General features: G+C 36.7%; 1 protein-coding gene across 1 annotated transcript; it reads left to right on the forward strand.

Annotated features, from left to right (window-relative positions):
• The first annotated feature begins 2202 nt into the window (after positions 1 to 2202).
• Positions 2203 to 14667, forward strand: HSPA13 (heat shock protein family A (Hsp70) member 13). The gene is made up of 5 exons (XM_025995653.2): positions 2203 to 2524; positions 4491 to 4831; positions 7756 to 7969; positions 9444 to 9611; positions 11507 to 14667. The coding sequence occupies exons 1-5, from the start codon at positions 2347 to 2349 to the stop codon at positions 12172 to 12174; spliced, it is 1569 nt and encodes a 522-aa protein (XP_025851438.2). The 5' UTR covers positions 2203 to 2346; the 3' UTR covers positions 12175 to 14667.
• The last annotated feature ends 84 nt before the right edge of the window (positions 14668 to 14751 follow it).

A 14751-nucleotide genomic window follows, 5' to 3' on the forward strand; every position in this document is an offset into this window, starting at 1 on the left:
CCCCCTACATTAAGAGCATTCCACTCTGAGATCATGTAATCTCTACCTATTTATTTCTTGACCATATCAGGATCCTAATAACAAAGAGGAAGGAGCGGGTGGCAGGGATAACAGACAGCAATGACCAGTGCCTGCCACAAAAGACTAGTTCTCCTGATTTGCTTATGTCTCCAGTCCCACCTCTCAGACTTTCACCTCATCCTTTATGATCCAGCACTTCTAATCTATGAGATTATCTTTTGTTTCTATGCTCTTTGTAATTCAGTTCCCTCTTCCTGGAACACCTTCAAACAATTGTTTCATATTATCCTATTAACTCATCTCCTGGCTCCCTTTCACTCTTCATTTCTTTCACATATTCTTTCACTAAGTCTTCTCGACTTCAACATAAAATTACAGTGTTTATTCAATTCTGTTTCTGCCCTCTGTCCATACACAATTATGGTTTTGTTAATCCTTAAACTAGTCAGTTATTTTACTAGCAAAATGGGCTTATTTGGGATTAATAGAGGAATTGCAATTCAGGACAAGCAAACTGCCATGAAGCACAGGCAAGTCTGGGAAACTAAACGAGAGGGGTTTGTTTGTATGGAGGACATGACAAATTTATGAAGGACTTTCCTGGAACAAAAGTCCCTTGGAGTAGAGTGAGAGTTTGAACTTCTCGTTGTCTATTGCTATTGCTGGGCAAGGAGAAGAGTTTACTAGGTCCTGCTGGGCCTAGTAATTAAGCTTCTTCCTGCTGAGGATGCAAGGTATGGCTCTTCCTCCTGGGGTCTGCAACTGACAACCCGTGGTAGGCCCAGACAGATCCCCCCTCAAGGCTTCCCAGCTCCATTTTAGATGAGGTTTCCTTTATTTGCACAGTATTTAACATTAAAAAATTACATGCCTGTGTTTATCCTCTATCTCTGCTTCTGGTTGTTACCAGTGGCTACCACTACAGTCAATAAATGTTTGTTTATAATGATCATTATACCAAATAATATTCATGACTTAAGCGTTTGGATTATATGTGTTCTTCATAAGGAAATTATATTGAATATACGCACTACATACATACACACACTTTTTACAGTTTACATTATGAAAGATTTTTTTAATGTACAAAAGTGGAGAGATTATAATGAATCCCCATTAACTATACTTCAACCTCAACAACCATCAATATTTTCATATACATTTTATAATCAGAAAGCCAGTAGTAGTTTATACCCCCAGCAGGTTGACCAGTTGTCAACAGGGATTGTTTGATTTACAGCTAAGGTGAGGAAACGGATTTCAATTTTCCAGGATTATAGCTCTGGTGAACTTTGACAGCAGTGACAGATAAAATGCTCTGACAAGGAACTATTAAGTACTACCGGTGACCAAGAAGCAAAAAAAAAGGCGGGGGGGTAGGATTTCTTACACATTAGAATCTGAGAAAGCCATTACGTGCTACAGGACTTGTCCATGAAAGCAATTCCTGACAATTATGACTTAATTCAAGAGGAAGCTAAAATATTTTGTTTTCGTTTCTGTTTGCAATAGCTGACTTCAGTAATAATCGAGAAAACGCGTCCCTGCTCTCTTGGATAAATCACATTCACTGAAGACTGCTTTAACTCATTTATCCCAAAGCAAAAGCAGAGGGCTGAAGATCTTATTAGAAGTCACAGGGAAGGCAGCCCGGGTGGCGCAGTGGTTTAGTGCAGCCTTCAGCCCAGAGCCTGACCCTGGTGACCCAGGGTCGAGTCCCACGTCGGGCTCCCTGCATGGACCCTGCTTCTCCCTCTGCCTGTGTCTCTGCCTCTCTCTCTCTCTCTCTCTGTGTGTGTGTGTCTCTCATGAATAAATAAATAAAATCTTAAAAAAAAAAAAAAAAAGTCACAGGGATGTCCCCCCGGCCTTCCTCTGTGCTCACTGCCATAGGGGCTCTTGTAGGAAGGCTGGAGGGGTGAGCGGTGTTTAGAGGAGCTCTATCCGGAATCTAGATCCCAGGCAAAGAAAGCATTCCTGAAAAGGTAGGAGGCGCGAAAGACGAAGGTTCGAACCTGGACCTGGTTAGGAACACTGGCTAGAAAGAGCAGTAACCTAACGGTCCCCGCTCTCCCTCTCGCGAATAGGAGCAGGCCAGAACTACACTTCCCAGAGTGCAAAGCGATGGGGCGGCGCTAAAGAGATCGTGTCTTTTTACCTCAACTTGGCTCCAGGCGCTTCAGGTTTGATTATGAACTCCAGGCTCCCTCCTTGGCTCTCCTCCACCTCAGCCTCATTGGCTCCGTAGTCCGGGCGTGGGAGGGCGGCTCAGACGTCACTGGCAGCGGTTGAATGGAGGCGCTCAGCCCCGCGACCTGACGGTAAATGAAGTCCCTTCTCTGGTCAGAGATGTGGCTTCTCGAACAGCGTTGGAGCAAGAGAACTACGTTACCCAGTAGGCCTCGGGGCTGGGAGGTGGCGTGGGGGCGGCACCTCACGTCTGGTACAGTCATCCCAAGCCCCTCCGGCGGGACTGTGATGGCTGGAGAGATGACGATCTTAGGTCAGTGACCAGGGGTTCTCTGTGGCTGTTGTGGACACTGGAGCAGCTTGGGGAGGCCAGGAGGGGCAGGGGTGGTTGTCACCTCCTGGATCAAACTGGCGCAGTGAGAAGGACTCCGGAAGGGTGACTTGGAGGCGGTTTTTGGCTCTCGGGGCGCCGGATTGAGGGTCGCGTCCAGGAATGGCCTGGGCCAGAGTAGGCCATGTAGGGCCGGCGGCGACCCTCCGCTTGCATCCCAGGGACATCGGGCCTCGGGAAAGGTTCTTTTCAGAAGAATGTCGATTTTGAATCGTTGGTTGAGTTGCGGCCTTTGAGAGGCTGCAAGAACGTGCATCCCCAGGACCCCTTTGTAGAAGAAGGGGGAGGAGCTGTGCCGGCGGCCGGAGCTGTAGACTCCTGGGATGCTGCGTTTGCAAAGAGCCAGGCCTCTCGGGTGTATAGTCTGATGCTCTTTCTACCGATCGGGGTTAGTAATTAGCCCTCCCCGACCGAGAAAATAATGAAATGTTTCTGAAGTTTTCCACGTAGGAGCAAGAGGAAAGTGGGGTTGGCACCTGATTTCTTTTTTTTTTTTTTTTTTGGATTATGTGTTGATGAGGATGAGCTCACAATTAGTAAAACAGACTCCTACAAATTGACGTTGGGGTCATATGTAACAGATTACAGACATAGTCTCCTGAAACCAAAGAACAGATTAATTGTGAATTCGAAGGGATATCTTTCTTAGTCACTTATGTTTACAATCTGCATAGCTTTTGTTCTTATTTGTGTGTGTGTGTGTGTTTAAAATCAGTATTTGTGAGCATCTGCTATTTGCTAGGAACCATTCCTGGTGCAAGGGATACAACAGTGAACAAAACCTGTCTTCAAGGAGCTTTATGTTGCCTTTAGGGTTACACATTTAGGTTCTCCTTCTCTAAATGTTAACTTCTGCAGGAAGTATTTCCTTAATTCATATTTAAACACAGAAAAAGTTAACTCTGTTCTGTTGTAAAGTGGCCGTTTCATAATCAAACAACTTTCAAAATCATTTTGCCAATTTATCCAGTGCATCCTTTTGAAAGGAAAAAGGAGATGAGGGAATAAAGAGTTTTAGCCCTTCAAAGAGTTTTTGGTGTGGAAATACTAATAACGGAGTTTCTTTTTATTTTATTTATTTATTTTCTTTTTTTAAAGATTTTATTTATTTATTCATGAGACTCAGAGAGGCAGAGACACAGGCAGAGGGAGAAGCAGGCTTCCCAGAGGGAGCCCGATGTGGGACTCGATCCCAGGACACCAGGATCACGACTGAGCCAAAGGCAGATGATCAACCACTGAGCCACCCAGGCATCCCAGTGAAGTTTCTTTTATTTTTGTTTAAAGATTTTATTTATTTATTCATAGAGACTGAGAGAGAGAGAGAGGCAGAGGGAGAAGCAGGCTCCATGCAGGGAGCCCGTTGCAGGACTCGATCCCGGGTCTCCAGGATCACACCCCAGGCCGCAGGCGGCGCCAAACAGCTGCGCCACAGGGGCTGCCCTGAAGTTTCTTTTTAATAGTGATAATTAAGGCTGTTTATAAAGCAATAAAATTTAAATATCAATTGATCAAGACGTTGAATTATATCTATATTTATCTAGCCTTTGCTAGAGATGAATGACTTTTCTTGTCAGCATCAACACAATTATTATGTTTTTACTTTTTCTTCTCCCATAGGGAAAGTACACAGACATACAACTACAGGGGTTTTTGGTTTTGTTGTTCCTTTATTTTAATTGTAGTATAGTCATTTTGCATTATGAAAAACTTGATGTCTGAGAGAAGTATTATCATTAGTACTATAAAAGAAAATATTTTGAGAGTGTGTTATTCTCGTCTCAAAGAGTTGAGACTAAAAACTAAATTTAAATTACAATAGCATATTTGTAATTTAGCATATTGTACTAGTTTAATAAGACTATCTCTTAACTTGCCTCTATTTCAGGATCAGCTGTTTTGACTCTCCTGTTGGCTGGCTATTTGGCACAACAGTATTTACCATTGCCTACTCCCAAAGTGATTGGAATTGACCTTGGCACCACCTACTGTTCTGTTGGGGTGTTTTTTCCTGGCACAGGAAAAGTAAAGGTCATTCCAGATGAAAATGGGCACATCAGTATACCCAGTATGGTGTCCTTTACTGACAATGATGTATATGTGGGTTATGAAAGCTTAGAGTTGGCAGATTCAAATCCTCAGAACACAATATATGATGCCAAGAGATTCATAGGCAAGATTTTTACCCCAGAGGAGCTGGAGGCTGAAATTGGCAGATACCCATTTAAGGTAAGTGATTAAGCTAAAATCTATTTTAATTTTAGTTCAGCATACTGTTTCAATTAATGTTTTGGCTTCAAGTAACAAAACATTCTGTTTCAACTTACTTGGTCTGCATGGAAGTTACATGATAACAAGCAGTCCTACAGCAATTCCAGGATGAGTTAATTCATTGGCTCCACAGCTCTATCACAGACTTGGAGTCTTACAATGTTCTTGAGCTGTTATCCTCAGAATATCTGCTTAGCTCTTTGTTTCACTGTAGCAAGAAAGCTAATGAAGCCCCACGTACTATGGGGTGGACGGACGGATGGATGGATGGATGGACGGATGGTTGGATGGATGGATGGCTTGATAGATGAATAGATGCTCTGGGTGTGTTAGGATATACATATTTGTATACATAAAAAGAGATCATAGTAGGCATCCTTTTTATGATTTGTTTGAAATTCAACAATATGACATGGTTCCTTAGAATGACTATTCCATTATTCAATTGTCTAGTCTTGATAAGTGCACATTTTATTTTTTCCCTGGTTTTCCACTTATGTTGCAGCCTCAGTGAATATCCTTGTACATATCTTTGTGTACTTCTTGATAATTTCCTAAACTTGAATTCTAGAAGTAGAAGAACTTGTATTCTTTAAATACTTTGATTTATATTGCCAAACCGTTGATTGAAAAGGCTGTGTTCAATCTTCTGTGTTGTGTCATCCCTAGTTACTCTTTTTTTTTTTTTTAAGATTTATGTATTTATTTTTACTTTTTACTTCTCAAGAATATTAAATTTTTATGTGGCAAAATCATCTCAAATTTAAAAAAAGTAGTTATAGACTCTTATCATGCTTACTGTAGCCTTTCCCATTCCTATCCACTTCTATTTTTTCCTAATGTTTTTACATGACTATTTGTAGGTTTGTGTTTTGCTGGGGTTTTTTTTCTTTTAAATATTTTATTTTTTGTCTAAAACATTTTTTTTCATCATGATAATTGTACACTTTAATCCTCATCAACCTTTTTGCCCACCCCCCTACTCATATCTTTTAAATATGTTTTTTCCATTGAGGGCTTTTCTTGTAAATTATGAAGAGGAATTCTAAGTGAATAGCTTTTGAAACTGATAGCTGTATCAGTGCTCTTATTGAACAAAATTCTTAAATATTTTATGCATTTCCAAAGGAGAAAATAAATTTACCCTGTGCATTTCTTAGGTTTATTTCTTTGTTCTTTATTAACTTTTACTTAAGGTCCTTTATCAATTTATAAGTTTTTCTTAAATAATGATTAAATTATATAAAGCTCTATATTTCAGCAAAATTAAGAATTTGAGACAATTATTTATTGATGCAAGAGTTATTTTTCCCCCAAGTTTTATTGGAATATAATCAACATACAGCCCTATATAAGTTTATGATGTATGGATAATGATTTGACTTAAATATATTGTGAAATGATTAGCACAATACATTAACATCTGTAATCTCATGTAGATACAAAAAAGGAAAAAAACTTTTTTCCTTGCTGTGAGAGCTCTTAGAATTTACTGTCTTAACAACTTTCAGATATATCCTACAGCAATATTAATTATAGTCATTATGTTGACATTACATTCCCAGTACTTACTTATCTTATAACTGGAAGATTGTACCTTTTTACCGCCTTCATCCATTTCCCCTACTCTCCCCCATCATCTTCTGCCTGTGGTAATCTATCTAATCTCTTTCTCTGAGTTTGGTTGTTTTAGATTCTACGTGTAAGAGATCATACAGCATTTGTCTTTCCCTGTTTGACTTCCTGTGCCTAGCGTAATACATGAGTATTAGTCCATCCATGCTGTCACAAAGGACAGGATTGTCTTCTCTTTTTAAGGCTGAATAGCATTCCATTGTATGTGAATATCCCAACTTAATCCATATATCTATTGATAGATACTTAGGTTGTATTCATGGCTCAGCTATTATGAACGTGAAGTGCAAGTGGTTCTTCGACATAAGAGTATATTCCCAGAAGTGGACTTGCTGCATCATATAGTAGTTCGGTTTCCAATTTTTTAGGAACCTCTGTACTGTTTTTCAACCGAGAGTTATTTTGAGTTTTTTTGTTGTTTTGAGTTTCTTAAGTGTTCTGTTTTTTTGTTGTTTCTGTTTCATGTGGAGTCTGATAGTATGGTGTCTTTGGACCTTATTTACATAGTATCTGTAGCTTGTTTTTCTGTTTCCCAGATAGGTTTGTTAATGGTCAAGTTTTTTTGATTGAAACCCAGTTTGTGGTCTAGAATGACTGGGGTAAAATTCTTACAATTTCTTAGGAGACTGATTCTCTTTTCTGTTGATATGAATGTAGTCTGTTGGTGAAAGTAGGACCGTAGTTTTAGAATTAATCTAGTTTTTGAAATATATAACCACATTAGCAGGGATAATGAGTGAGTACATGTTTTCATGGAAATAAGAAGGTAAGTGATTTTTGGATAAAAACATAGCGAAGTACCAAAATTATTCTTGTTAATATGTACCAGAACAGTTTTTCAGTTATCTTTTATTTTTGGAAACAAGTTAATTAGAAAAAAAAAAAAAATGAAAAAAAGGAAGAAGATCCTAAGTCAAATATCTGATCCAGCAACTTTTATTCCTTATATTTCATCTTTTTTTTCTTTCATTCATTTAACAAATATATATTGAGAATCTTCTGTGTTCCATTTATGTGCTTGGTGATGGATTTTATTATTCTGCTGTTCTTGTAGATTCACTTTATAGATTTTAAAGTATAGCTTTCAATAACTTCTAATCTTAGTAAATGATAGATTACAAATAAATTTTATGACCTTATAAAGTCTTTATTGAATAAGTTCAGTACATATGTATTTAAGTATATGTGTGTGTATATGTTTGATTTTACGTTTCTTTTTTTTTTTTTTTTTCAAAATTTATTCACAGGTTTTAAACAAAAATGGAATGGTTGAGTTTTCTGTGACAAGTAATGAGACCATCACCGTTTCCCCAGAATATGTTGGCTCTAGACTACTGTTGAAGTTAAAGGAAATGGCAGAAGAATATCTTGGAATGCCAGTTGCCAATGCTGTTATTTCTGTACCAGCAGAATTTGATCTAAAACAGAGAAATTCAACAATTGAAGCTGCTAACCTTGCAGGTAATATCACCCTTGCTTGAGTGGTACATTTCTCAGAATGTTCTCAGGTTGAAAATCTGTAGTAAGGTGTATCACTTTGCAAACCAACAAAGGAGGACATAAATAAACCCAAAGTGGGTAAATTAGATGGATTTTGATATAGGTTTATAAAAAAAATTAAGAAAATTCCATAGCACAATGTAAAATGGAACACACTATAACAACAGCCAGTCAGATAGGCATGTAACAAGGCTAACATGGGTGCATGTTAGCAAGGAGGAATTTTTTTCTATAAACTTTCTTTAATGTTAAGATAAAAGTAATATTTTCTTGAAAATCTGAGGTGGAAGACAGCTCCTTTAAAACCATTCAATAAATATTGAGAGCCTTGGTAAATAAAACAGATAAATCTCTGTTCTCACAGAACTTATATCCTACTAGAGGGAAACAAAATCTGTATTAAAGATAAGTATATTGTGGGTTTCCCACTCTTAGCATTATTGATATCTTGAGCCAGATAATTTTGTGTTGTGGGAAACTGTCCTATGCATTATAGGATAGTTAGCAGCACCCCTAGCTTCTACTCATTAGGTGCTAGCAGCACTGTCCTCCAAGTAGTGACTGTCCTATGTCTTCAGACATTGCCAAATGTTCCCTGAGGAGCAGAATTGCCCTAGTTTGAAAACCTTGATATAATATATATCAAAAATAACATGCTATGGAAGAAAAAATCCTGTTCCTACAGGATTTCCAGGGGTCTTCAGAAAGTGAGAGGTCTTGCGGTTTTAGAGTGGTCAGGCAGGCCTCATTGAGAAAGTGAAGTTTAAGCAGATCTGAAGGAGGCGACGTTGTTAGCCTACCAGATAAAGAGAGGAAGTATGTTGCAGGAGAGAGAATGAGAGAGAGATGGTCCCTGACATGTGGCATTTAGGTTAAAGCAGGAAGTTTACGCAAGGAAATCTGATCTTTGAACTTTCACTATTTAACAGTACCTTCAAGATCAGATTTGCTATATATTTCAGATTTACATTTGAGGGTCTTAAATTTTAAGGACTTTTTATCTAGATTTTTTTTATAATCTCTTCTGTTATCCCCTTTTTTTCAGTCACTTTAAAAAGAAGAGCATAGTAAGCTTATTTTATTTCTACAACAATTTATTTATTATAGCACATAATAATTAAAGTTTTATTGCTCATATATTCCCAGGTAAAATAATGAAAATTAGAAGGGGCTTTTAAAAATTAAACGTTAATATAGAAAATAATGGCGTATTCAACTGAATCTGGACTTTTATATTAATAATTTTTTGGAATAATTTTACAACCAATTTTTATCTTCCCCATTTCATTATTTTTGGTGTTATGTTTACAGTCATTGTTACTCAGCGGAGTCATGTTCCATAAAATACACTAACATGATAATGAGGTTGAGTGGGAAGGAATTTTGGTAATGGTGTCCTCTGATGAATTGTTCTTCCTTCCAACCAATTTTACAGGACTGAAGATCTTGAGGGTAATAAATGAACCCACAGCGGCAGCTATGGCCTATGGCCTCCACAAGGCTGAGGTCTTTCACGTCTTGGTGATAGATTTGGGCGGAGGAACTCTAGATGTGTCATTGCTAAATAAACAAGGAGGAATGTTTCTAACCCGAGCAATGTCTGGTAAGAAAAATACAGGAAGACTAAAAGAGTTTTAGACAGTGCTTTCCTTATTAGCACACCAAGTGTATTAAGTGTTTATTTTAAAAAATTTTTCGGGGTTGCCTAGGTGGCTCAGTTGGTTAAATATTCAGCTATTGGTTTCAGCTCAGGTCATGATCTCAGGGTTGTGAGATCAAGCCCCATAGGAGACATTGTACTTGGTATGGAGTCTACTTCAGATTCTTTCCCTCTCTGCTCTTCCCCCTGCTCTCTCTCTCTAAAATAAATAATAAATAAAATCTTTAAATAAAATTTTTAAAAGTCAGATGTTTTCAGTATACTTTGACTTCACTTTGGTAGTCTGTATACGTAACTTTATAACCACCATTTATGTATATGATAACAACAAAAAGTGAAGTCTAAATAAAATGACTGAGCATCCTATAATACAAATAAATACATTGCCAGTTGTAGCTCACTGAGCCAATAGGACTTCATGGCTGTGGTGAAGGGAACAGAAAGCAAGAAAAATTCTTTAAAATGAAGAGTGGTGCCAGCCCTGGTGGCTCAGCGGTTTAGCGCTGCCCTCAGGCCCGGCTGTGATCCTGGAGACCCGGGATCGAGTCCCACATCAAGCTCCCTGCATGGAGCCTGCTTCTCCATCTGCCTGTGTCTCTGCCTCTGTGTGTGTGTGTGTTTCTCATGAATAAATAAAGTCTTTTAAAAATAAATAAATAAATAAAAAATGAAGAGTGATCAGTTTACTTCATTTGATAATGTGTTTTACAAAGTAGATATGTAAGAAAATCTAATAATAATATTCTCTAGGAAATTGTAGGATTTTGTATTCTAAATCTTTTTAAGATTTTTTTTTTTTTTAATTTAAAGAATGGAGCCTATTTAAAAAGTGAAGCTGTGAGTTAATAGGTTGTCTAACTTCTGCATTTTTCTTTCTCCTAACTGGACTCTTTAGATTCAGTGCCAGAGATTTGTATTACATTAATCTTTTCCTTTTAAATTTCTCTCTCTCTCTTTTTTTATTTTAGCTCTTAATCTAGCAAGCAAAAGGATTTAAAAAAGATAAAGTGCCTACTTTATCTTTTTTAATTATAAGGACTTCTGTTGAAAATAATGACTTTAAGTGGTTTTAAATTGCTACTAAAAGCTAATCTTTGTTGTCAACCTTTATCCTCTGAAAAATTATTTGATATCATTAAGAGATATTCCTTTTTTATTTAAAAATTTTAACCAAATGTGCAGTTTTTTAATATCAAATATATATTTGATATATATCAAATATATATATCAAAAATATATTGATATATTTAATATCAAATATATTTTTTTAAAGATTTTATTTATTTGAGAGAAAGAGAGCGTGAGAGAGAGAGAGTGAGTGAGCATGAGCAGTGAGGGAGGGGGAGAGGGAGAAGCAGGGTCCTTGCTGAGCAGGGAGCCTAATGCGGTACTGGATCATGGGATCATGACCTGAACCGAAGGCAGATGCTTAACCAACTAAGCCACTCAGGCACCCAAGTTAAAATTATTTTAATCCTGGGACGCCTGGGTGGCTCAGTGGTTGAGTGGCTGCCTTCAGCTCAGGTCATGATCCTGGGATCCGGGATCGAGTCCTGCATCGGGCTCCCTGCATGGAGCCTGCTTCTCCCTCTGCCTGTGTCTCTGCCTCTCTCTTTCTCCGTGTCTCTCATGAATAAATAAATAAAATCTTTTTAAAAAAATTATTGTAATCCAGTTATTTTTAATCAAGCTTTGAATGAATAAAATTTCAAGAGTTAGAGTACATTAAGCAAAAGATTTGTTATTCCTTAAATATAATTTTCATACATACTACACAGACCTGTATATACACATACAAATGCATAAATATAACATATACCTTTTTATTTCTAACTTAGGAAATAACAAACTTGGAGGACAGGACTTTAATCAAAGACTGCTTCAGTACTTATATAAACAGATCTATCAAACATATGGCTTTCTACCCTCTAGGAAAGAGGAAATTCACAGATTAAGACAAGCTGTGGAAATGGTCAAATTGAATCTGACTCTTCATCAGTCTGCTCAGTTGTCAGTATTACTAACAGTGGAGGAAAAGGACAAGAATGAGCCTCAGAGTAGTGACACTGAACTGCCAAAGGACAGATTTTCTCCCTCTGATGACCACCACATAAACAGTGTGTTTGGAGCTGGCCTTTCTGAAAAGAAAAGTGGAGAAAGTCAGGTGTTGTTTGAAACAGAAATATCACGAAAGCTCTTTGACGCGCTTAATGAAGATCTCTTCCAGAAGATACTTGTACCTATTCAGCAAGTGTTAAAAGAAGGCCACCTGGAAAAGACTGAGATTGATGAGGTGGTTTTGGTTGGGGGTTCTACTCGTATTCCTCGAATCCGCCAAGTCATTCAAGAGTTCTTTGGGAAGGATCCCAACACTTCTGTAGACCCTGACCTGGCAGTGGTGACAGGAGTGGCTATCCAAGCAGGGATTGATGGAGGCTCTTGGCCTCTCCAAGTCAGTGCTTTAGAAATTCCCAATAAGCATTTGCAAAAGACCAACTTCAACTGAATTCTGGAGGGATAAGATTATTTGTGATTGTCTGATGAGCCTCTTCCTCTTTATCAGACCACCTCCAATAAAAAAGAAAATCTAAAATATCTCACAAATTTACCTGAAAGGTAACATTTAGATACACAGAATTTTACATAACATTTTGGTTTAGGATTAAATAGGATAGATCGATCCTATTTGATTTTGGAGAGATCTCATTTCAACATATGCTTTTAAAATTATAGACTTGAGGTAAAACTGTTATAGGAGCTTGGGTGACTTTGTTTTCTGGATTCTGGAAGTAGATAACCATATGCACTTAAAATTACTTTCTGTAAATATTGCCTTGTGCCCATATTACGATTCCCAGTTCTTACTAAATTATATTAGCAGGAGCTGGTAATGGATTTACTTGGTTATCATATGTAACTATTAGTTTGAACTATACTTGAAGGACAGTATTGGAGTCAGTTTTTACATTGGCTGGGAGATAGCAGTATTAAATAAGCTGCATGTATAATGTTCAGTAACTGCCATATTCTATAATAAATTTACTTTCACAAATTCAGTTATGTGTCCTATTTATGTAATCTGCATTCTCCAGATTTTTAAAACCTATTTATTGTATCAGCTTATTTTCTTTCTAAAATAGCTGTAGATTTATCCAAATGTTTCAGTGCCAGACAGTAAAAGTAACCAATTTATACTCTAGTTCCTTCGGTTGCAATGCATCATTCTCTGCTTGGATTTCCATGATTCTGCCTGGTTGGAAAACAGTAGGGAATTATTAATTTCACTTTATACGTCTTAATGTTACAATAAAGCCATCGTTACTAGCTCTTTTTTGTTATCCAAGACCTTTGCAGACATTGGTAAGTACCAGTAATTAGCTCTACTATTTATGTTTTTGTTTTCGTTTCTTTGTTTATTTTCAGTAAGCCCTGGAGAATGTAGCTGGCATTTGAACTATCAAGTCATATTTGATTCCATTTTTACTGAGACTTTTTTCCCCATGTTAGTTTTGAATGAGGAAAATGTGCTCAGTTGTAAAATCCTTATTGTGGTTTCCCGCTATCATTTTACAGTAGTCACACTTGGACTGTTTTTTAGCCTTAAGGTTAGTGTGTGATGAGAGTAAAAAAATTGAACATTGGAAGTAACGTGGCAATCTAATGTGGAAGGCAATGTGGGAGGATTTAGACAAATCAGCATTTGTAGCAGTTTTGTTTGTTTTTGTCTGTTTCCTTTTAGAAATGCTACAGGGACCAAGAAAGAAAATGTAGCAAGCAATTATATTTCTGTTATGCCCATATTTGAAGATTTTTTTTCTTAATACATGCATGCTTCATATCAATATTCAAAGATTACACTCTGGTCAACATTTTTGTTAATGTAAAAAGTGTCTGCTTTATCCGTTGTTGAATTTAAAGGATGTTGAATTTCTAATCACTGAAAAAGAGAACTAAGCAAACTCATTTCAACAACATCAAAACATTTCAGCTTCTCAGAGTAAAAAGCTGAATGTTAATATTTTTTTCAGATAAAAGAAAAATGTTAGCAATGAGATTGTGGTTAAAACACAATTTCAATCACATAGTTTTGTGTACAGAATGTCTAGTAAGTAGATAGAAAAATTTTTAAAAAATGTTTGTTGACGTATTTTATTTTAGAACTAACAGAGAAATGCCAAAGATGAATCCTTCACTGCGTTATGAAAGTATTCAAGTGTTCTCATGGACTTGATAGGAATCTTTGATAGATCTCAGAATTTGAAAAGATCTTTTTGCAAAGGTCTTAAAAGTGTTAAAAAATCTCCATATACAGTATCAGCTTTAACCTAAAACATTTTAACATTTTTTTAAAAAAAAATCTTGACTCTCAAATACAGGAGATAGTTGAGGACAATCTGTTAACACTTTTTAGCAGAAACAACTTGCAAAACAAGGCAGCTAATCTCATATACTAAAATTGGATGTTTAAATAATTTGTGTCTGAAAAATAGAATGGCAGTGTTGGAATTTGGGGGCAATAGTTTAGCATATTCTCTAGTTACATCTTTAAAATATGAAGTAATTAATGTCTGTCTTCAATCATATTTTAGGGGCCTATATATAAATGGTCTTGAAATCAGTGTAGTTTATTTATTTAAAAAATAAAAATGTATCCTGAAAGGGATCATTTATGCCTAATAATCTTAAGACACTTTTCATAAAACAAACTTAATACATTTTGGTTGTACATGTAGCTAGTGTTTTTTGAAGTGCATTAACTTTTTAAATATTAACTGTTGTATGATTAGAATATATGTGAATGAGTAATTTATTTTGTATCAGGAATGTTTTGGTACTGTGTTTTCACTCAAACCACTGACTTAACAGATGCTACTGTGTATAACATGTACTGAAGATTATATAGTTATTGTGCATAACAGATTGTGCCTCTTATTTGTGTGTATACAAGTAATTCACATTTTAATGTAAATAAATACCACTTTGCGGTTTGTTTTTTAAACTGTGTACTTTATTTTCCATTCACGACTAGGCCGGAGTACATTTTTGAGGTTTAATAAGAGAAAAGGGAGACAGAGCTGATCTG

This window comes from Vulpes vulpes, chromosome 15 (assembly GCF_048418805.1).
Source record: "Vulpes vulpes isolate BD-2025 chromosome 15, VulVul3, whole genome shotgun sequence".
NCBI classification, from domain to species: Eukaryota; Metazoa; Chordata; class Mammalia; order Carnivora; family Canidae; genus Vulpes; species Vulpes vulpes.

Coding starts and splice junctions, on each gene's coding strand:
- HSPA13 (XM_025995653.2), top strand. CDS start 2,347: ATGAAGTCCCTTCTCTGGTCAGAGATGTGGCTTCTCGAACAGCGTTGG. Junction 2,525..4,490: donor TGGAGAGATGACGATCTTAG/GTCAGTGACCAG, acceptor CCTCTATTTCAG/GATCAGCTGTTTTGACTCTC. Junction 4,832..7,755: donor TTGGCAGATACCCATTTAAG/GTAAGTGATTAA, acceptor ATTTATTCACAG/GTTTTAAACAAAAATGGAAT.